The 22,289-nt window shown below is 44.8% G+C and overlaps 1 protein-coding gene across 1 annotated transcript; it reads left to right on the top strand.

Annotated features, from left to right (window-relative positions):
• The first annotated feature begins 599 nt into the window (after positions 1–599).
• Positions 600–20,339, top strand: LOC131193443 (zinc finger protein with KRAB and SCAN domains 7-like). The gene is made up of 7 exons (XM_058173598.1): positions 600–723; positions 3,138–3,636; positions 6,792–6,909; positions 7,011–7,066; positions 12,313–12,415; positions 14,854–14,937; positions 15,903–20,339. Exons 2-7 carry the CDS (start codon positions 3,238–3,240, stop codon positions 16,751–16,753), a joined length of 1,611 nt encoding a protein of 536 aa, XP_058029581.1. The 5' UTR covers positions 600–723; positions 3,138–3,237; the 3' UTR covers positions 16,754–20,339.
• Positions 20,340–22,289: the final 1,950 nt, after the last annotated feature.

The following is a 22,289-nucleotide window of genomic DNA, read 5'->3' as shown; positions in this document are numbered from 1 at the left end:
ACCAGAACAACTAGACACAAGAACAGTTTTTCCCCGAAGGCCATCACTCTGCTAAACAAATAATTCCATCAACACTGTCAGACTATTTACTGAATCTGCACTACTATTAATCGTTTCATAGTTCCCATCACCAATCTCTTTCCACTTATGACTGTATGACTATAACTTGTTGCTGGCAATCCTTATGATTTATATTGATATATTGATCATCAATTGTGTTGTAAATGTTGTACCTTGATGAACGTATCTTTTCTTTTATGTACACTGAGAGCATATGCACCAAGACAAATTCCTTGTGTGTCCAATCACACTTGGCCAATAAAAATTCTATTCTATTCTATTCTATTCTATTCTATTCTATTCTATTCTATTCTATTCTATTCTATTCTATTCTTATTCTTATTATCCCTGCCTGCCAAAGCTTGGCTTGGGCTGCCCTCTGCCCTAGTTTGCACCTAGACTAGAGACTCTCCCGTCTTGCACCAACCTCGCCCGCTCAGCCGTCCAAGGTAGCCTTGCCTTCTCTCATTGGCCCAGCCCCCACCCCGCCCCCCTCTTCTGGCCCCGCCTCCCGGATTGGCTCCTCCTCCCTCCCTCCCTCTCTCTCTCCGGGAAGGGAGACTGGGAGCGAAGCACAAAGGGAAACGGGCCGTCGCTGCACCCCCGCCGCCCCTTCCCTCGACCCTCTTCCCTCCCCACCCCGCGAGGAGATCCGTGGCTCCGGTGAGTCCCCTTTGCAATGCTCGGCTTGCGGGATTAAAACACGGGGTGCAGCGATCGCGGCCCCCACCCACCCACCCCGTCTTCCCCGATTGCTTGCACTACAACTCCCATTGTCCCCAGATCTGCTTGCCGCAGCTTCCTGCGTGGCTGGGCTCCCTTGCTCCCCCACCCCACGCCCTTCCTTCTCTCCCCCGCCCCACTTCACATCTTTTGCACCGCGGCCTCCCCACGCTTTCCACTGGGGTCGTGTCCTTGCTTTCGATTTTTTCCACCCGCCTCCCCGATTCCTGAAACCACCCGCTTGCCCGCAGGCCAATCCTAGCCAGCGGAGAGTAAGTAGCTCCTTAATTTCTGATTATTTTTTTTCCTCCCTTGGAAAAGAGGAAGCAAGAGAAAGATGGGAGGGGGGGCTTAGGATCCCCCCCCCTTTAAAAATTAAAACAAAAAAGGGAACATCCGCTTCTAGGATCCGTGGAACCTTTCCAAGGAAGATCCCGCCGCCCTTCCCCAAAGCGATCCCTTACAAAGGAGAGAATGTGGGGTGGGGGGATGATTGCACCGGATTTAGGATCGCTGGAGACCTGGATCCACGAGGTGGTGTTTTTTTTTGCAAAAATCTGCCTGGGTTTTTTTTCTTTCTTGTAGGGTGGAAGGTTTTTTTTTTTTAATCCCTTTTTTGAGGGGCAAAAAAACCCAAGTCTGGAGAGAGAATTGGGATTCCTAAAAAAAAAAAACCAAAACTGGGCCGGAGCTGGCTGGGTGGGTAGGAGAGGATTCTTCCTGCTTGTCTTCCCCCCCCCACCCCCCCGCCGCTCCCGCAATGTTTTAATTTTCTTCTTCCACTTCTTGGAGGAAGACTTAAGGGCTAAGGTGAAAATGGAGGTTGGGAAGAAAGCAAATGCAAAAATTGCAGGCAGGAGGTGGACGGGGAAACGGAGAGATGTCGTGGTTAATTTGGCTGGAGCTCTGGGTGGAAGCGGAAGGTGAAAAAGGGCCACAAGGATTTGGAGCCCCAGAGAAGATGCTCCTTTTAACGCCCGCTCCGTGGGCAAAAGACGGAAATGCACCCCCAGGGTGCATACCCTTAACACTGGTGTTCTCCACTTGTTCTTCAATAGTTGATGGCATCTATTAGTTTCAAACTACTTAGCGAGAAGAGAAGAGAAGAGATGGAAGGATAGATAGTCCAACCCGCTATAGAATAGAATAGACTAAACTAGAATAGAACAGAACAGAACAGAACAGAACAATAGGGATAGGATGGGATGGAATAGAATAGAATAAAATAGAAATATAATATAATATAATATTCTTTATTGGCCGTGTGATTGGACACACAAGGAATTTGTCTCCACTGCATAAGCTCTCAGTGCACATACAAGCAACAAGTGATAAATCATGGTCATAGTACTTAGTACATAGTACAACAAGTGATAAATCATTAGTAATCGCACTTAGACTTATCTACCGCTTCACCGTGCTTTACAGCGCTCTCTAAGCAGTTTACAGAGTCAACTTATTGCCTCCAACAATCTGGGTCCTCATTTTACTGACCTCAGAAGGATGGAATGGGTTAAAAAAGAAAAGGAGTCGAAGGGAGGTCTGACTTGGCTAGCTATAGGTAGTCCTTGGCTTACAACCGTTCATTTACTGACTAAGGTTACAACAGCGCTGAAAAAAGTGACTTACGACCGTTTTTTCTGCTGCTGTAACATCATAATCTACAAATCCCCAGGGAGAAACTAATCTGGCTGTCTGGTTTTAGAAATACCATTTAATCTCAGCAATGTAATTTTGCTTGAGACAGGAAGGCGGCGAAGAGAGTGGTGAGGACGGCAGAAAAGATTATGAGTAGTTCACTTTCTTCTATCCAGGACATAGCATAAAAGTGATGCTTGAATAGAGTCTGCAGGATTGTCTGGGATGCTACACATCCTCTTCACAACCTTCGTGGACGTCTAGATTGTCAGTTTTGTTCCATATAGCTTGTGAACTCTCTCAAGTTTCCTCTTTCTGCTATGTATTCAAAATGGACAATGATTAATAGATATGTGTGTGTGTGTATACATGTAGGTAGGTAGCAGGGGTGGGTTTCTACTGGTTCACCTTGGTTTGGGTGAACCGGTAGTGGCGGCGGGAGGCTCCACCCGCCTGCCCAGACGTCATCAAAAATACTCTGTGCATGCCCAGAAGCGCCGCGCCTGCACGCTTCTGATAGCGAACTAATGTGCTGGGGTTTGAATCCCATCTCTGGTAGATAGATATATAGCATGTGTGTTACAGATGTTTACGGATAGATATATATTTTTCCTTATCGATTGCAGGCAACCAAATTTCATTTTTAATGCGGGCCAGTGTGCTCACAGTAAAAAATGACAATAAACATTATATCTTATCTTATCTTATGTTGCAAGTCCTAAAGCTGAAGAGTTTCAACCATTCGAGCCTCCGGAAAAAACTTGGCCATCCAGCAGTGTCAACGTCTTTCTAGCCTGTTTGGGGCAGACTTCGGAGATGGAAGACCAAGATTTGACTAGCCTTGAAGCTGGAAGAAGCCTCGATGTCCTGGATGTTGGAAATGGGGCAGAGTTCTGGGGGAAGAAAGTGCAGAATATCCTGCGTGGGGTACACACTTGCTGGTCAGAACAGCACAAAAGGTTCAGGGAGTTTTGTTACCAAGAAGCGGAAGGCCCGCGGGAAGTCTGGAGCCGAATTCATGACCTTTGTCACAAATGGCTGAAGCCCAAAAGGCATACGAAAGCTCAGATCTTGGATCTGGTGATCCTGGAGCAGTTCCTGAAAATCTTGCCTCCAGAGATGGGGAACTGGGTTCGAGAGTGTGGGCCGGAGACCAGCTCGGAGGCCGTTGCCTTGGCGGAAGGATTCCTTCTGAGCGAGATAGAGGTAGCGCAGGTAAGTGTATTTTCGTCAGGTGCCTAAATTGTTGGGCTCGATTTTGGAAAGCAATCCGAAAAGCTATACTTTTCTGAATTTTACCCAAGAAAGAAATAGCCAATTCCAGTGTAGCAGAGCACTGGACAAGTGGACGTTCTCTATTTGCACATTATTAAACTGGGTTTGCTTAACCACAGTTTATCGAATGAAGTGCTTGGATCACCTCACTTTAAAACTTGTGGACTTCAACTCCCAGAATTCCTCAGCCAGCAAAACTCACCCCCAGTGACTACATAGCTGGCAATGCAAAGTAAAATAAAATAAAATAAAAACCTACAAAAGAATTACGGATGGCCTCCAAAATGCCATATAGCCAAAAATAACCACCATCCAATATGGGCTCAACCTTCGCTTTGTCTCGGAGAACAGCCAGATCTTTACTAGCTTCCTGAACAACATTAAGGTAGGAGCTTCTGTGTGGTGGCTCAGTGGTTAAAATACAGTATTGCAAGCTACTCCCGCTGACTGCCGGCTGCCACTAGTTCGAGTCTCACCAGCTCAAGGTTGACTCAACCTTTAACCTGCGCTCCATGGCACAGGACCGGGTTACCTTCGGGACCGCCTACTGCCGCCTATAGCCTCCCATCGGCCTGTGCGCTCCCATAGGGAGGGCCTCCTCAGGGTGCCGTCACTCAAACAATGTCGACTGGTGGCGCCCAGGGGTAGGGCCTTCTCTGTGGGGGCTCCAGCCCTATGGAATGAGTTGCCTCCAGGGCTGCGTCAACTCCCCGACCTCCGGTCTTTTAAACGCGAGCTCAAGACTTTCCTATTCCACCATGCGGGGCTAGCTTGAGGAAATTTTAAGAGGGGTTTTAGGACTGTTTATTTTAGTGTTAATTTTAAGTTTGGCCAGTTTATAATTAGTTTTTAATATGTTTTTAAGCTTGTCTATGTACTAGTTGTTTTTTACTTGGCTGTTCACCGCCCTGAGTCCTTCGGGAGAAGGGCGGTATAAAAATCTAATTAAATAAATAATAAATAAATAAATAAATCCTTCCAAGGTTGGTAAAATGAGGACCCAGATTGTTGGGGGCAATTTGTAAACCACTTACAGAGGGCTGTTAAGCAGTATAGAAGTCTAAGTACTATTCTGAATCTCCTGAGAAAGGCTGGCTTCCTGGATCCAACTAGATCAAGGGTCTCCAAACTTGGCAACTTGAAGACTTGTGGACTTCAACTCCCAGAATTCCTCAGCCAGGGGAAGTTCTTAAAGTTCCCATGTTTGGAGACTCTAGCACTAAAGCAGGGGTCTCCAACCTTGGCAACTTGAAGACTTGTGGACTTCAACTCCCAGAGTTCCTCAGCCAGCAAAGCTGGCTCTAGGAATTCTGGGAGTTGAAGTCCACGTCTTCAAGTTGCCAAGGTTGGAGATCCCTGCACTAAAGGACACTTCTTAATGAGTAGGACTCAGGAACTTGTCCTCTCTGCTTGATCAGCCTGGACTCTAGAAACAACCATAGATGGACCACCCTTGAAATAACCAGGCCCTAAGTCCCAAAGGGTTTCATAGCGATAACCAGTATCTCGAAGTGCCAACTTGTAATCGGTACAAATTGCAAAACAGTCGTCACATGAGCAAACCAAGTCATGCCCAAAACCTATTTTACTAACTTCTCGTTTTAATGGAAACAAGCAAATCCCAAAAGATTTGGAGACAGGTAGTAGAAAAGCTAAAAATTGTCCTGCAAAAGAGATAATGTTTTTCTTTTCTTTTTTCTTTTGCAAGAGATAACCAAACTAAAATGTGAACATTAAGTACGTGGTTAAAAAGGTTTAAAACAGGGGTGTGAAACTCAATTTCATTGAGGGCTACATCAGGGTTGTGTTTGACTTTGGGGGGCATGGCCAGCTTGACGTCATTTGTATCAGGGGCGCCTGTGGTAGCCTGATAGCATTTTCAGCTGCGACGGCCTCCTGCAATTGGGTGAAATGCTTCCGGTTTGGACCGGATCCGGTGATCTGGAGCGATGGGGGCAGGTAGATCAGAGAACCAGTAGCAAAAATCCCTGGCCTCCACCTCCATGCCCATTCAATTGCCCGATCCCTACTTGGCAGCTTGCTGCTTCTTTTGGGCTCGCTCGCTGTCTTGCTTTGCTTCGGCTGCTGCAATCAATTGCATCAGCTAGCCACTCAATCTGCCTGCCTGCAATCCATCTCATCGGTGAGCAACTCAATCTGCCTGTCTTGTCCCTTGAATTGGGTAACTGGGGGGGGAGCTTTAAAAAAATAGTTAATTTGGAGTTTTTTTAGGAGTTTTATTTTTTTTTTAGACATAGTAATTTAAAGTTAAGGAAGTTTTAAATTGAACTGCTTTTATCTAAAAATATAAATAAAATAAAATAATAAAATATTTCTGCAGCTTTCTGAGATTTGGTGTGTTTCTGTAGTGTTTCACTCTAACTACACAAACACACAAAATCTCACAAAGCTGTATGTGGCGTTTTGTGTGTGAGAGAGAGTCAGTTGTGTTGTGTTGTGTCTGTGTAAAGTGTGAAAGTTGGTTTTCGAGCTTTTTGTGGCTGTGTGAGGTTCCTGCTTGTTGCAGGGGCCATTTTGGGTGAAGTGCAGCTGCTTTTACATTGTGTGTGAGTCATTTGTGTTGTGTTGTGTTGTGTGTGTGTGTAAAGTGTAAAAGTTGGGTTTTGGTACCTGTTATTGTTTTGTGTACTTTGTTTATTATTTTTATTATTTATTGTTATTGGCCACGCCCACCTGACCACCAAGCCATGTCCACCAATTTGGCCACGCCCACAGATTTCTCCCCTGCCTGCAACCCGCTGCCGACAAAAATGGAGTTCGGGAAGGCCCCATGCAGCCCTCCCAAACTCCGTTTTTGCTGCAGAGGCATTGTGGGCTGGTCCTTCATTGTTTCCAGAGCGGCCCTGTGGGCCAGATCTAAGCACCCCGTAGGCCGCATTTGGCTCGCAGGCCTCGAGTTTGACACCCGTGGTTTAAAAGGTGACAGGACAAAATCATAGCGATTTTGAAATCAGTCACTCCTCAGCTTAGATTCCAGAACGCCTATAATTTCCTGGCAAGGTGAAGAATTGAACCCATGTTTGCAAAAATGATGAGTTAATTTTCTTTGCATGGCTTCTTCTTCCTGATTTCAGGCACAAGGGATGCTGGCCAGACCTGCCTCTGAGTTTCCTGACCCGGATAGTTTATCAGCCGCCACTAATCCAAGGCCACCGTTTGAAAAAATCCTGATTGATAAGGCCACTTCTCTAGGTAAAGATCAGTGGATGGTATTTCATTGAATCAGTCGCCTTTTCTCACGGTCCAGCGTGAAAGATACGAAGTGTAAAAATCTGTCTTTGTTTTACCTACAGAAAATCAAATGGCCGTTGATGGTGGGAGAGGAACCGCTTCTCTGCAGTCAGATCAGGTAAGACAAGGATAACACAAGGAAGCGCAGGAGTACAAGTGTGGGCAAGGATGGGTGGCTTTCATCAGAAGGACAGAAACAGGACTGTCCCTTTCCAGCGCAAGCTTTGTCCCTTTCATACATGATGCATACATTTTTTAGAAAAACAGAGCTTGCAGAACAAACTGCGAAAAACTTTGACTGGATTTTGTCCTTTACAAATCTGTTGTTTGCCATCCAGACCCTTATAGCCTCCAAGCACTGCAGCAACAGCATCACTTGAGTCATTAGAATAGAATAGAACAGAACAGAACAGAATTGAATTTTATTGGCCAAGTGTGATTGGACGCACAGGGAATTTGTCTTGGTGCATATGCTCTCAGTGGACATAAAAGAAAAGATACCTTGGTCAAGAATCATAAGGTACAACACTTAATGATAGTCATGGGGTACAAATAAGCAATCAGGAAACAATATTGTTGTGGCTCCAGCCCCCAAACCTGGCCCCATGCCCGAAAGTGACTCTGAGAGTGAGGGGGAAGGGCCGGTAAGGCTTACCTCAGAAGAACCAATTCCTTTGGCCCAGCTCCAGGAGCCAGAACCAGGCCAGTCAGAGGACATAATGAGGCCGACATCCCGATTCCTCCCTTCCTCAGGCTACGCCTACAGACGCAGCTGATAACCATATTAATCAAGCCTGGACCAACCCGCACTTCAGAAGATTAGAAAGGCGGCGTCATCAAAGTTTTTTAATCTTGTATTTTATATAATATTGTCTTGTCTGTTTTTATTTGCCTGTACACCCCCCTGAGTCCTTCGGGAGAAGGGCGGTATAAAAATCAAATCAAATAAATAAATAAATAAAGGGAGGGGTGGGGCAAGAGCCCCACCCCACAGGATATATAAGGAGTTTTGGGACTGCTCTCACTTCTACGGAAAGCAAATTAGCTGAACCGTGTCGAAGTGAGTTGAAGTCTTAATCTGTTTGAACTTCTTGGCAGGGAGCTGCGTTTTCTCGGCCAGGACTGATAGGAGCCACTGGCTGTAGGCCAGCTCGTTACTCCAAAGTGAGGACAGAGACAGAACAAATATCAATATAAATCATAAAGATACAAGCAACAAGGTTACAGTCATACAGTCATAAGTGGGAGGAGATGGGTGATGGGAATGATGAGAAGATTAATAGTAATGCAGACTTAGTAAATAGTTTGACAGCATTGAGGGAATTATTTGTTTAGCAGAGTGATGGCATTTGGGGAAATAACTGTTCTTGTGTCTAGTTGAATTGAGATATGAAGTTGAATGTCATCACCACACTGATGGTACCTCATCCATCACCACACTGATGGTACCTCATCCCATGTTGGCACAATGATTTCACCCAGCTGTGAGGGGCCGCGGTGTGGCTCAGGCTGTAAGAATAGAATAGAATTTTATTGGTCAAGTGTGATTGGACACACAAGGAATTTGTCTTGGTGCATATGCTCTCAGTGTACATAAAAGAAAAGATACGTTCATCAAGGTACAACATTTACAACACAATTGATGATCAATATATCAATATAAATCATAAGGATTGCCAGCAACAAGTTATAGTCATACAGTCATAAGTGGAAAGAGATTGGTGATGGGAACTATGAAACGATTAATAGTAGTGCAGATTCAGTAAATAGTCTGACAGTGTTGATGGAATTATTTGTTTAGCAGAGTGATGGCCTTCGGGAAAAAACTGTTCTTGTGTCTAGTTGTTCTGGTGTGCAGTGCTCTATAGCGTCGTTTTGAGGGTAGGAGTTGAAACAGTTTATGTCCAGGATGCGAGGGATCTGCAAATATTTTCACGGCCCTCTTCTTGATTCGTGCAGTATACAGGTCCTCAATGGAAGGCAAGTTGGTAGCAATTATTTTTTCTGCAGTTCTAATTATCCTCTGAAGTCTGTGTTTTTCTTGTTGGGTTGCAGAACCGAACCAGACAGTTATAGAGGTGCAAATGACAGACTCAATAATTCCTCTGTAGAATTGGATCAGCAGCTCCTTGGGCAGTTTGAGCTTACTGAGTTGGCGCAGAAAGAACATTCTTTGTTGTCCTTTTTTAATGATGTTTTTGATGTTAGCTGTCCATTTGAGATCTTGCGATATGATAGAACCCATATCGCAAGAAGCCTGTTATTAAAACACAGCTGCCTGCAATTACTGCAGGTTCTAGTCCCACCAGGTCCAAGGTTGACTCAGCCTTCCATCCTTTAAAAGGTAGGTAAAATGAGGACCCAGATTGTTGGGGGCAATAAGTTGACTTTGTAAATATACAAATAGAATGAGACTATTGCCTTACACACTGTAAGCCGCCCTGAGTCTTCGGAGAAGGGCGGGATATAAATGTAAATTTAAAAAAAAGCTGAAGAAGCTTCTTGGATGAGAAGCGAAAGGTCTTAAAGAAAAAACAAGAAAGTCCAGTTGCCTCTTGAAAAAGCACCTTTGGGACAAGGTGCAACCCGTGTTATTTCTGTCCCATAACCAGGCCTTGAATCCCGACTGGAGGGAATCAAGATTCTCTCATTTCATTCAGAACCCTCTGAATTCTATCACCTTCCTTAGAAAGGGAAGGTGGGAGATTAGACGAAAATTGTCCAGACTGGTGGGATCAAGAGATGTTTTGGTTTTTTTTGAGGAGGGAGTGAACTGGGGCCTCCTTGAAAGCTCCCGGAAACGCCTCCTCCCACAGTGAAGAATTTATCACTGTCTGCTTGGAAGCTTTCAGCAGCAAGAAGGATGGGATCTAATTGACAGGTGGTTTTACCAACAGCATTTAGGACAGGGGTCTCCAACCTTAGCAACTTTAAGACTTGTGGACTCCAACTCCCAGAGTTCCTCAGTCAGCTTTGCTGGCTGAGGAACTGTCGTGTCCCACTCCTCTTCTGACGGCCGGGTCTGGAAAGTCTGTCTCAATCGTGGCCACAAAGCCTCTGCAGCTTTGCCAAAGTCCTGTCAGAGTTCTCAGGGCAGGCAGGAATCCAAGGTGTGACTTCAGCAATCAGATTAGACTTTGCCTGACTCAAAGAATGCCAGAAAGCAGATCCTTTATATAGGCCATGGGGTGTGGCTTCATGACTCGGCACTTATCCAAGCCTGCCCCTCCCTTCCTTTTGCTGACGTCGCCTCTCCATTCTCTGGAAGCGGGGATCTGTCTACCCTCCAGCTGCCGGCAATTCTAGCTCGTGACTGGCTTCATGCTCACACGCTGTGGGGGGGAGGTTTATTTGCTCAGTCTGTCCGGGTATGGTGCCAAGACTGGGGGCTGGAGGCATGCCAGGCCATTCGTCTTGCTCAGTCTGTCTGGGCATGGTGCCAGGACTGGGGGCTGGAGGCATGCCAGGCCATTCGTCTTCATTATCAGTCTCTGGCTGAGATAGCAGGAGATGAGAGGGGCCCGGCTGCGGAGAAGGGGGCGGGCAAGGCACAACAGGAACTCTGGGAGTTGAATCCACAAGTCTTAAAGTTGCCAAGGTTGGAGACCCCTGATTTAGGACCCTTTCCACTTCATCAGGTTCAACAGGCTCGAACCATTCACAAATAACTGAATAAGACCCAAAGGCGCTTTCTTCAGAAGGCAACTGGACTCTCAGCTAGCTAAGCGAGAGTTGTGTCAGACGCCATGAGAAGAAACAAGCCAACTTGGTTTTCTTTCCGATAGTGACTTCGTTTATTGGGTCTGCTACAAACCGAGTCTCAGTAAAAGTCGAGATCTCTCTGTATAAAGTCAGTGCTGAGAGCTTCTGCCTCTCAGCCCCTTTTAAACATCCTGCGCTGCTCATGCCCTGCCCCATGGCTCAACTGCTCCGTTGATTGGACGCCTGGCCGCTCTCTCCCTCCTCGTCTGACAGCCTCAGCTGCCACGACATCTGCTAACTCCTGGAACTAAAGTAGCTCTTCCTAATGCCCAGCCCTCATCTCCCTCTATCCCAGCCGCCAGTATGCTGATTCTTTTCTCATGCTTGCCAAACGCAGATCCCTGCAGCCCTCAAAGAAGTACTTGATATGTCATCCCTTTGAATCTTTGATGAGGGGTTGCTCCCATGTTCCGTATCCCAGTAGAGTCATGTGTCGAGCCAGAGCTAGTTCGACTCGACATGGACTTTCTTTTTTTTTCTTTTGAAGACATTTCGCTTCTCATCCAAGAAGCATCTTCAGCTCTGACAGGAGAGTGGGAAATAGAATGGATGAGAAGCGAAACGTCTTCAAAAGAAAAACAAAAGTCCAGTTGTCTTCTTTGGGACAACCATGACCTGGATGACTGAGAATCTCTACAGACTTTTAACTGAGCAAGACCTTTTCTCCAGGTTTCTCTAATGCAGTGGCCTCCAACCTTTTGGGCAAGTTCCGTGAAGAAAGGTTTTTCCGTGGACCAGAGGGGGCATGGTTTTGCATGCTGCCTGCATACCGTGGATGGGGCTTTTGCTTGTTTGTGGGACCTGGTTGCTGGCATGCCCGCGACCAATGTCAGTCCACCGAACGGGGGTTGGGGAACCCTTCTGTTGTGACTCCAGCCCCCAGACCTGGCCCCATGCTCGAAAGTGACTCTGAGAGTGAGGGGGAAGGGCCGGTAAGGTTTACCTCGGGAGCACCGATGCCTTTGGCCCGGCTCCAGGATCCAGAACCAGACCAGTCGGAGGACGTAATGAAGCCCTCATCCCCTGATTCCTCCCTTCCCCCGGCTACGCCTTCAGACACAGCTGACAATAATAATAATCAAGCTTGGATCGACCCGCGCTTCAGAAGATTAGAGAGGCGGCGTCATCAAAGGGAAGGGTGGGGCAGGGGCCTCACCCCACAGGATATATAAGGAGCTTTGGGACTGCTCTCATTCCACGGGAAGCAAAAATTAGCTGAACCATTTCAAAGAGAGCTGAAAGTCTTACTCTGTGAGTCATTTGTTTGAACTTTGGCAGACAGCTGCGATTTCTCTGCCAGGACTGATAAGAGCCGTGAATCCACTGGCTGAAGGCCAGCTCGTTGCTCTGAAGTGGGGAAGGAGACAGAACACCTTCTCTGATGGACCTGTAACACCCACGGGTTCCAACTGGGAATGAAACAGGACAACTTTGTCAGGTGTTCAACAAATTCCTCTTGCTTTGCCTTGTAGTAAGCAAAAGTATCATGTTTTGGCTTTGCATGATGTATTTCAGTCCTGTCACCTTCTTTCTATTAAAGAGGTTTGAAGGCAACTGAGAAAATATCGTCTTGTAGAATAACATGTTTTCTTCTTCTTTTAGGGCTCAGGGCCTGTTAACAAAGTGGCGATGGAGGAAAGGACTCCATTAGATCCAAACCAGATGGACACAATAGAAGAGAAGTATGGGACCGTGCCATCTCTGGGTAAGTTTTCATCTTGGTTACGATAACCAGAAATGACTGCCATCCATTGTGCTAATCGGTGCCCTGTGGGTGAGCCTTAGAGAACAATAGTAGCTCATCCATGTGCGTAATGCCAGAGCATGGAAAGCAGTGAGAATAGAAAGCCAGTTTGGTCTAGTGCAGTGATGGCTAACCTTTTTGCCATTGCGTGGCAGGATGGGAAGGGGGGAAGGTTCACACGCGCATGTGCCCACACACATAATTCTATGTGCCCTGCCCTGCGCATGTGCATGCATCCCCCCTCCCACTCCTGGCATATGATGGCCTGGTAGGCCCGTTTTTCTTTCTCACCCGACTCCAGATCCTCTCTATGCATTTGGGGAGGGCAAAAACAGCCTTCCCCACCCACTCAGAGGCCCTCCGGAAGCTCAAAACAGCCCATTTCCCAACTTCCGGTTGGACAGGAAGTGACTTTTTTGCTGTCCCCAGCCTCCAGAGCCTCTAGGAGTCTCTGGAGGCTGGGGAGAGCAAAATAGTCACTTCCTGCCCAACCAGAAGTTGGGAAACGGGCTATTTTGGGCCTCCAGAGGGCCTGGGGAAGGCTGTTTTCACCCTCCCTAGATGCATAGAGAGGATCTGGAGCCAGATGAGAAAGGAAAACAGGCCTTCCCCACCCACCACAGGCTCTCCGGAGGCAGGAAACAGCCTGTTTCCCTACTTCTGGTGGGCCCAGAAGGCCCAAATATCAGCTGGCTGGCATGCACGTTGGAGCTGAGCTGGCGTGCCCACTGATATGGCTACGTGTGCCACCTGTGGCACGCGTGCCATAGGTTCACCATCACGGATCTAGTGGCTAAGTTCTACCAAGTTAGAAACCGGGAAACTGAGTTCTACTCCTAGCGTAGGCATGAAAGTGGGCTGGATGACCTTGAGCCAGTAATTCTCTCTCAGCCCAACTGACCCCACAGAGTGGTTGTTATGGGGAAAGTAGCAGGAGGAAAGAGTATTAGATATGTTTTATTATTTATAAAAATAATAAAGGTAGAAAAGAAATAAATAAAAAAAAATAAAATAAAAAATAGGCTGAGGCGATTGGTTATGGCCAATCTCCTCAGTTCTTTTTAGTACAGATAGTTTTCATCTTAAAACAGTTCGGTTAGTGACTGTTCAGAGTTACAATGGCCCTGAAAAAAGTGACTTAGGACCATTTTTCATACGTATGATCGTTGCAGCCTCTCCATGGTCACGTGATTTACATTTGGATGCTTGACAACTGACTCATATTTATGACGTTTGTGGTGTGCCGGGGTCATGTGATTGCCTTTTACGACCTTCTGACAAGCAAAGTCCATAGGGAAATCGGATTAATTTAACAACTGTGTTACTAATTTAACAACTGCACTGATTCGCATAACAAATGTGGCAAGAAAAGTCATAAAATGGGGCAAAACTCAAATTAACAAATTTCTCACTTAGCTCTATTGTGGTCATAAGTTGAGGGCTATCTGTATCTTCTTTTATCACCCTTAATATTTTCGGTTATCAACAGTTTCAGACATGGATGTTAGAGACAGATAGACAGAAATTTGTGAAAGGATTTACTGATTCCGTTAGGATATTGCTTGCAGATGTTTCAATACCCAACTAGGTAACATCATCAGAGGTAGTGAGTGTGAGGCTTTCTCCCTGTTTACGTACAGTAGCACTCCTATCAATACTGGCAAGGTAAGCTAAAGGCAAAGGTTCCCCTCGTACATACGTGCTAGTCGTTCCCAACTCTAGGGGACAGTGCTCATTTCCGTTTCAAAGCTGAAGAGCCAGCGCTGTCTGAAGACGTCTCTGTGGTCATGTGGCCGGCATGACTCAACGCCAAAGGTGCACGGAACGCTGTTACCTTCCCACCAAAGATGGTTCCTATTTTTCTACTTGCATTTTTTCCGTGCTTTTGAACTGCTAGGTTGGCAGAAGCTGGGACTAGTAATGGGAGCTCACCCTGTTATGCGCACTAGGGATTCGAACTGCTGAACTGCCGAACTTTCGATCGACAAGCTCAGCGTCTTACCCACTAAGCCACCGTGTCCGTACAGTAAGCTACTGTATATAAATAAAGACTAAACCCCACACCAAATAGGAGAAGGGAGGTATATTGGATATGTTTGCCATCCTATTTGCAAAAATAATAAGTCAGAATAGAAATAAGTAAATAACCAACACTAGCTTAATTCATACTAACTGCCAGGCTCCTTGTCCAAAATTGCCTGTGTGTTTTCTATAGGAACCTTCAAACTGTCTAGCTAACCTTGTTGCTCTTCTGTGTGTAAGAACTACAAGTACTTGCCATTCGTGTTTTAACTTTAATTAAGCAATGGGCCAAATTTAAAGCCATAATGGTTTGATACCATAAAATGCTCCTGAAGTAATTTTTTGTTGTTTTTTCTTTTCTTGGTGCTTTGTTTCAGTGCCCCAAACTAAATTCACGTCATGGCAGGAAGTAACTGAGGATCCATCTGTCAGGAATTCGCAAGGAGAAGAAAGACCAGCAGGTAAGCATTCAGTCATGAGTTCACGCATTGCACTAAGCCAGTGATGGCTAACCTTTTTGCCATTGCGTGCCGGGGGGGCGGGGGGGTCACATGCATGCGTCCTCACACCCATAATTCTATGCGCCCTGCGCATGCACACAAAACACCCCCCCCCATTCCCTGCCCTGCTCCTGGCATGCAATGGCCCAGTAGGCCTATTTTTCTCTCACACCTGGCTCCAGAGCCTCTCGATGAGTCTGGGGAGGATGAAAACATCTAGTAAGACTCCTAGAGAGGCTCTGGAGGCTGGGGACAGCAAAAAAGTCACTTCCTGTCCAACCGGAAGTTGACAAACGGGCCATTTCTGGCCTCCGGAGGGCTTCCAGGGGGGTGGGGAAGGCCGTTTTCGTCCTCCCCAGACTCATTGAGAGGCCCTGTAGCCAGGTAAGAGAGAAAAACAGGCCTTCCCCACCATCCCGCAGGCTCTCTGGAGGCAGGAAACAGCCTGTTTCCCTACTTCTGGTGGGCCCAGAAGGCCCGAAAATGCATGTGCCAGAGCTGAGCTCGCGTGCCCACAGATATGGCTCCGCATGCCACCTGTGGCACGGGTGCCATAGGTTCGCCATCATGGCACTAAGCAATGGTTTGCTTAGCCATGTTTGCTGAATAAATTATAATCAGCTGGATTCACAAAGCACATTATACCGAAACTAAACAAGCTAATTTTTGGGTCGTATGTTGTATCGTCTCAGTGTTTGTGCCAAGTCACTTTGCATTTATTTTGTGATGGTTTAAAGAATCAGCCACAGTTATAAACTGTGGAGGCATAAATTATGGTTTACAAACCATACTGTCTGCCCAAACATAAAACTCAGAATTTGGTTGAAGGTATTGTCCGGGCACCATCTCTTCTTTGAATCTAAGAGACCTTCCAGGATTGAGGTTAATGTTTTCTCTGATTACATTCTTCTTATTGATTTATTCAGATGATGGAAAAAGCAGTAAACAGGACAAACCGAAGTCTGAAGAAAAACAGAAATGGGGAGAGAAAGCTGTCCCTTTTGAAGAGGCTGACTTCTCTCAAATTCCCAAATTGGAAGATTGTAACAAAGAAATGAAAAATACGAGCCATAGTAGAGAAAAACCACCGAAATCCCTTGAATTTGGAGGTGGCTTAAGTCAGCGGGTAAGCCTTCCAAAACCGCAGAAAGCACATTCAGGAGATAAAACCTATAAATGCTTAGAGTGCGGAAAGAACTTCACAAACCTGAAGTCCCATCAAAAGATGCACACAGGTGAGAAGCCGTACAAATGTTCCGAGTGCGGAAAGAATTTCCGGTACAACATGAACCTGAAATCACATCAGCGAATTCACACGGGAGAGAAACCATATAAATGTTCTGAATGCGGAATGACCTTCAGCTACAGCATTAACCTGAAATCGCATCAAAAAATCCACACCGGGGAGAAACCGTACAAATGTTCCGAATGCGGGAAGACTTTCACTCACAGCATGTACCTGAAGACGCATCAGAAAATCCACACAGGAGAGAAACCCTATAAGTGTTCTGAGTGTGGGAAGTCTTTTACTCACAACGTGAATCTGAAGACCCATCAAAGAATTCACACGGGAGAGAAACCGTATAAATGTGCTGACTGCGGATTGACGTTCAGGTACAGCATGAATCTGAAATCCCATCAAAAAATCCACACGGGAGAGAAACCATATAAATGTACCGAGTGTGCAAAACAGTTCAGTAACAGCTCAGACCTTAAACTGCATCAGAGAGTTCATACAGGGGAAGAACTCTCTAGCGCTCCCAAGGAACGAATTTAAAGCGACGCGCAATCTCTCTAGCGCTCCCAAGGAACGGGTTTAAAGTCAACGCGCAACCTCTCTAATGCTCCCAAGGAACAAGTTTAAAGTCAACGCGGAACCTCTCTAGTGCTCCCAAGGAATGAGTTTAAAGTCAACGCGCAACCTCTCTAGTGCTCCCAAGGAATGAGTTTAAAGTCAGCGCGCAACCTCTCTAGTGCTCCCAAGGAATGAGTTTAAAGTCAGCGCGCAACCTCTCTAGTGCTCCCAAGGAACGCGTTTAAAGTCAGCGCGCAACCTCTCTAGTGCTCCCAAGGAACGCGTTTAAAGTCAACGCGCAACCTCTCTAGTGCTCCAAAGGAACGAGTTTAAAGTCAGCGCGCAACCTCTCTAGTGCTCCCAAGGAACGTGTTTAAAGTCAACGCGCAACCTCTCTAGTGCTCCCAAGGAATGAGTTTAAAGTCAACGTGCAACCTCTCTAGTGCTCCCAAGGAATGCGTTTAAAGTCGGCACGCAACCTCTCTAGTGCTCCCAAGGAACAAGTTTAAAGTCAACTGGAAGAAGATCATGCAGAAAGGATATTGTTGGATGTGGGATCCTGCTTTTCACATCTTCTATCCAGGGGTGTTTACACGGTGCGGATAAAAAATGAGGACCATGGCCATATGATTGAATCCCGCTCCCTTTTAACCTGTGCCGAACAGGAATCACATAAAAAAACCACAGGGCATAGATCACATGGCCACAATTACCATCTACCTCCTACAGTTCTTTCTACTTGCCTCAAAATACGAAATGAACTAAGCCTTGTGAAAGTGCTTGGTGTTTGAGATGAATTTCACTGATAGTCTTAAAAAGGTTGGATTTCAGCAGAACACAACTGCATGTTTTATGCACAGAAGTATCCCAGCTTAAAATTGCATCCAGCAATTCACGGAAGTGAGAAGCGATGCAAATGGTCCCACATCTCAAAACAACCTTCGGTCCTGGCAAAAGTCTTGCATCGCATCAGGGAATGTAGATAGGGGAGAATCGTATTAAATTGTAGAGAGTAGATATGGAAGAATCGTACTAAATTGTAATATGGACTGAAAGGGTGGGGAAATTTTCAGCAATCGCATAATGCTTCCCTTTAAGAGATCCCGTGAATTCAGTTGAAAGAGATGTAAATAACCAAGGATCAATTTTTATCGGGCCAATCTGTCGCCAAGAAGGATTCAGCGTGGTAGGCCAGGATTTCTTTGCTCCAAATGTGGCAGAAATTTTTTTCCAGTACACGTATTTGTGTTTTTAATTGGGTACCTAACTAGTGACCTCAAATTAACTTTGGCAAAAAACAACAACTGTCATTATAGTTAATACTATAGCTGATTCGTTGGGTAGTGGTGTTTTGTTTTTTTTATCTCCATACTGACACTTTAAAGCAGGGGTCTCCAAGCTTGACAACTTTAAGACTTGTGGACTTCAACTCCCAGAGTTCGGAGCTCTGGGAGTTGAAGTCCACAAGTCTTAAAGTTGCCAAGGTTGGAGACCGGTCCCCAAACTCTGTCTTGGCCCAGTGGGGTGGGGGGAGAGGATGGTTCCGTTGGAGTAACAGGCACACACAGAGCTCCATTTGTGCAAGTGGAGCTTCGCACTCAAGCACAAGTGCCCACCACTCATACAAGTAGAGCTATACATATGAGTGCAAGCACTTGCCACTTGCATGAATGACGCTCCGCACGCATCTCACCTCCCGCTTGTGCAGCCTGGTTCTAAACCAGGCCCGTGGGTTGGGGACCCCTGCTTTAAACAGTCATTTTTAATAAATCAGTGTTGTGCCCCCTGCTTATCTTTGTTCATGACTTGCTTTTAATTCAAGGTTCCCAAAGCTCTGGAAGAGAAATGTGGAAGTATCCTTTTTTTAAAAAAAACCTGAATTTTCCTTCTGGGGGCAAGTTTTTTAAATGCATATAACCCTTTGTAAATTTTACTACTATTGTTGGTAAAGAACTCTGGATAGTGTACATAATTTAAATGCTGTGGAGGATGGGTGAGTTGATCAAGGAAAAATTAAAATTGTCGAAACTGCAATGCTCTTATTCTTTCTGTTGCAATGACTGAGGCAAATGGAACACCATGGGTGCTTTTCAAGTGAAATTTGAAGGAGTAATTCCTTTTTGCATCTCAAGTTTTGGCTTGTAGGCTTTAAAAAGTCAATGAATCAAAGCGATCACATACTCCAGTTTAAAATTTAATCTGCGTTCTTTCTCTGTTTGTTTGTTTTTTGCTTGTATCATATCACTTTGTATTTTCTTCAGTCCTCATTCTCTGCCCCATTCCACAATCTTCTTCTGAAAAAATAAGATCTGGAGTACAGAATTATCTTTATTTCCAAGAATGTCTTTTGGTTTCCACATTTTCCCATGAAAATGATCAATTTTTTAAAAACAATATGGATATAGTACAATCTGATGTATTGTACTTGTTTTCCAAAAGATATTGAATTTCTGAGATATCCAAAAGATATCCAGCTAGATACTGATGGTAAATATCGTGGTGAGCCAGAAAATGTTTTGGTGAATGATATAACCACCCTGCTTCCTGATTCATTTTTTTCTTTGAATTTGGTCATATCTGTGTTGCCATCCATTTTGAGAAAGGACAAGTCCCATCAACCGTTTTCTTTGGGTATCGATGATACTGTACACTCAGAATTTGTAAAGTAAAAGATTGAGGGCCTTATAATTCTTATAATAAAGGTTTCATAATGAGATGTTAGTGATTTCAAAAGTATTTTCTCCAGTACTCTTGCGTCTCCTAAAGCAGGGGTCTCCAACCCTGGCCACTTTAAGACTTGTGGACCAACCTTGGCCACTTTAAGACCAATCTTAAGACCAACCTTGGCCACTTTAAGAGTTGTGGACTTCAATTCCCAGAATTCCTCAGCCAGCAAAGCAAAGCTGGCTGAGGAATTCTGGGAGTTGAAGTCCACAACTCTTAAAGTGGCCAAGGTTGGAGACCCCTGTTCCAAGCAATCCAAGCTCAGCCTGTGAGGTGATGCATTCTGGGAGTTGAAGTCCGCAAGTCTTAAAATTGCCAAGATTGGAGACCCCTGTCCTAAAGAATTCCCATAGGAGGGAGTCCTATAAGTATATAAAAAGAGCTATACTCAAAATGATCAGCTTACCAGAAAGGGATCCACGTTATTAAGAAACCTTACATGCATACAGGGTGGAAAGAGCTTTAGGTAAGACTGTTACTTTAGTTTGAAGGATATGGATCAAGAAAGAGAAATAATAATGAATACAAACAGCACTCTGTAGTGCACTCTGTCCACTACAGAGTGGAAGTTATTGACCTCATCTACTGTTACTTAGGTGACTGAGGTAACCAAGTTGATAAATGTACAGTGTAGTTTGGACTCTTCAGTTGTGAGATGCAGGCAATAGGCTACCTTGATGTACTCCTAGTTTGGTTGGTTGTTGGATGCTGTTACCTAGTTTGGGTAATGAACCATTTGCAAGAAAACAACCAAGCGTGGAGAGCACCAAAAATTGGTGCCATTTCAGCCCAGAGCTATAAACATTCCTGTTTATTTGTAATGATACACTACATCTCCCAAGAATTAGGATGAATATTTGAAAGGTGCTGTGAAAGCCTGACCTGAGGAGGTTTTAAATGAATGGGGGTGGGGGGAGAGGGCAATCCCCCAAAATAACATGTCAAGTAAATAGTAGGGCAGGTAAGGGTATGACAGATAGGGAGATATCTAATGCAAATATGGGGATAAAGTTATACGATCAATTTCAGAGTCTCTACAAATGTACAAAGTATGCGGTGAATAGGAAGAACACGACATTTCAAAGCATGGAGGTGGACAGTCTGTTATTAACAGCAGCTGCTTGCAATTACTGCAGGTTCAAGTCCCACCAGGCCCAAGGTTGACTCAGCCTTCCATCCTTTATAAGGTAGGTAAAATGAGGACCCAGATTGTTGGGGGCAATAAATTGACTTTGTATATAATATACAAATGGATGAAGACTATTGCTTGACATAGTGTAAGCCGCCCTGAGTCTTCGGAGAAGGGCGGGATATAAATGCAAATAAATAAATAAATAAATAAATAAATAAATAAATAAATAAATAAATAATACATGGGATGAATTGCATTCCTACTTGGAATGCAAAGAGTGAAGGATATAATGAGAAGAAGGGAAGAGTAGGAGTACTGTAGGTGAGGAAAGCCCAGATAATTTTGAGAGTGAAGAAATTGAGCACAAGGGCCTAGTCAAAAGCGTTGTAGGAGCGATAAGTCTTTAACCCCTCTACGAAAATGGATAAAATGTTTTGAGAATGCCAATAAATAATTTAAAAAGGGCAGCAGGGTGGAGAACCTGACTGAGGTATAAAATCTCTGAAAAAAGTAGTGACGGGCAAAAAAGAAAAAGCCTCAGAAAACGTTAGGGTCCGAGGATCCAATGAAGGCGATCGAGAAGTCGTTCCTATAGCAAAGCACTTCATCACATTTCTAAGAAAATGCTATGATTGTCATCAATCTCTGGTCTTCATTCAATACAGTGGCTTCTTTGGTCTTCCATTGAGAATTTACACTGATTCTATCTTGCTTTCAGAAGTATCCATATAGTTTTTTCTTGCATAGCAAACTTTCTGGAAACCAAGAAAGGTATATAGTTCAATTCTCAGCAAAGGAAATCAAATTTGCCATGCACCGATTTGTGGTCATTTCAAAGAAAATCATGAATGCATTTTGGGTAGATGGTCTAGGATTCTAAAAAAGTTCTTTAGATTTAATCTTGTCTTAATTTCATACTTGATGAAGATCATTTTTAATTGTGTATTTAATTCCTCCTCCTATAATGGATGTTTCTCACCAAATTCCTTTATTAAACTGCTCCTATATTTAGCTGTTTTCTCTCCCTTATTAAATGAATTCGAATTTTGCTCACTGAGATGAAATTGCCATCTCAGTTTTGTCACTTTTCTGTTTCCTGAAGTAATTTTGTTGTTGTAAAACCTGGTTATTTGGTAATTTTTCCATCTAGCAACATGGTTTTCTTCAGTATTTTTCCCTCTTCAGGATCTCCATTTTGCTCTTCCATAGCTTCACACGCTAGATCAGGGGTCTCCAACCTTGGTCCACTCTGGGAGTTGAAGTCCACAAATCTTAAAGGGACCAAGGTTGGAGACCCCTGCGCTAGATGTCCCTGCCACCATCTTTTATCCCCTCAGATCAGGGGCTGTTCTTCAATAAAAGTGTTTCTTAGTATCTTCAGTACAAAACTGGAAAGTCCTCTTGGGGAGAGTCACAGGGGATTACTGGATTGTTTTACTAGAAGTACGGCATTGCTTTTCTACATTAGATGTTCCCCAAAAGCAGGGAGTAATGTAGCTTCACCCCTTCAAACATTGCCCTTCCGGAATATTCCAAATGTCACAATAGCAGTTGAAGGGAGACGTTTCAGAGGATCCTGTGACTTCAGGGGTTCACTTTAGGTGAGACCCGAGTCTGGATCTTGACAAAGTTTCTGTCTCTGGCCCATTGACAAAGGTGGGG

Source organism: Ahaetulla prasina, chromosome 2 (assembly GCF_028640845.1).
Source record: "Ahaetulla prasina isolate Xishuangbanna chromosome 2, ASM2864084v1, whole genome shotgun sequence".
In the NCBI taxonomy this organism is placed as follows: Eukaryota; Metazoa; Chordata; class Lepidosauria; order Squamata; family Colubridae; genus Ahaetulla; species Ahaetulla prasina.
Note: the sequence above shows the minus strand (reverse complement) of the source record. Positions and strands in the feature narration are given on the sequence as shown.

Coding starts and splice junctions, on each gene's coding strand:
- LOC131193443 (XM_058173598.1), top strand. CDS start 3,238: ATGGAAGACCAAGATTTGACTAGCCTTGAAGCTGGAAGAAGCCTCGAT. Junction 6,910..7,010: donor TGATAAGGCCACTTCTCTAG/GTAAAGATCAGT, acceptor TTTTACCTACAG/AAAATCAAATGGCCGTTGAT. Junction 7,067..12,312: donor CTTCTCTGCAGTCAGATCAG/GTAAGACAAGGA, acceptor TTCTTCTTTTAG/GGCTCAGGGCCTGTTAACAA.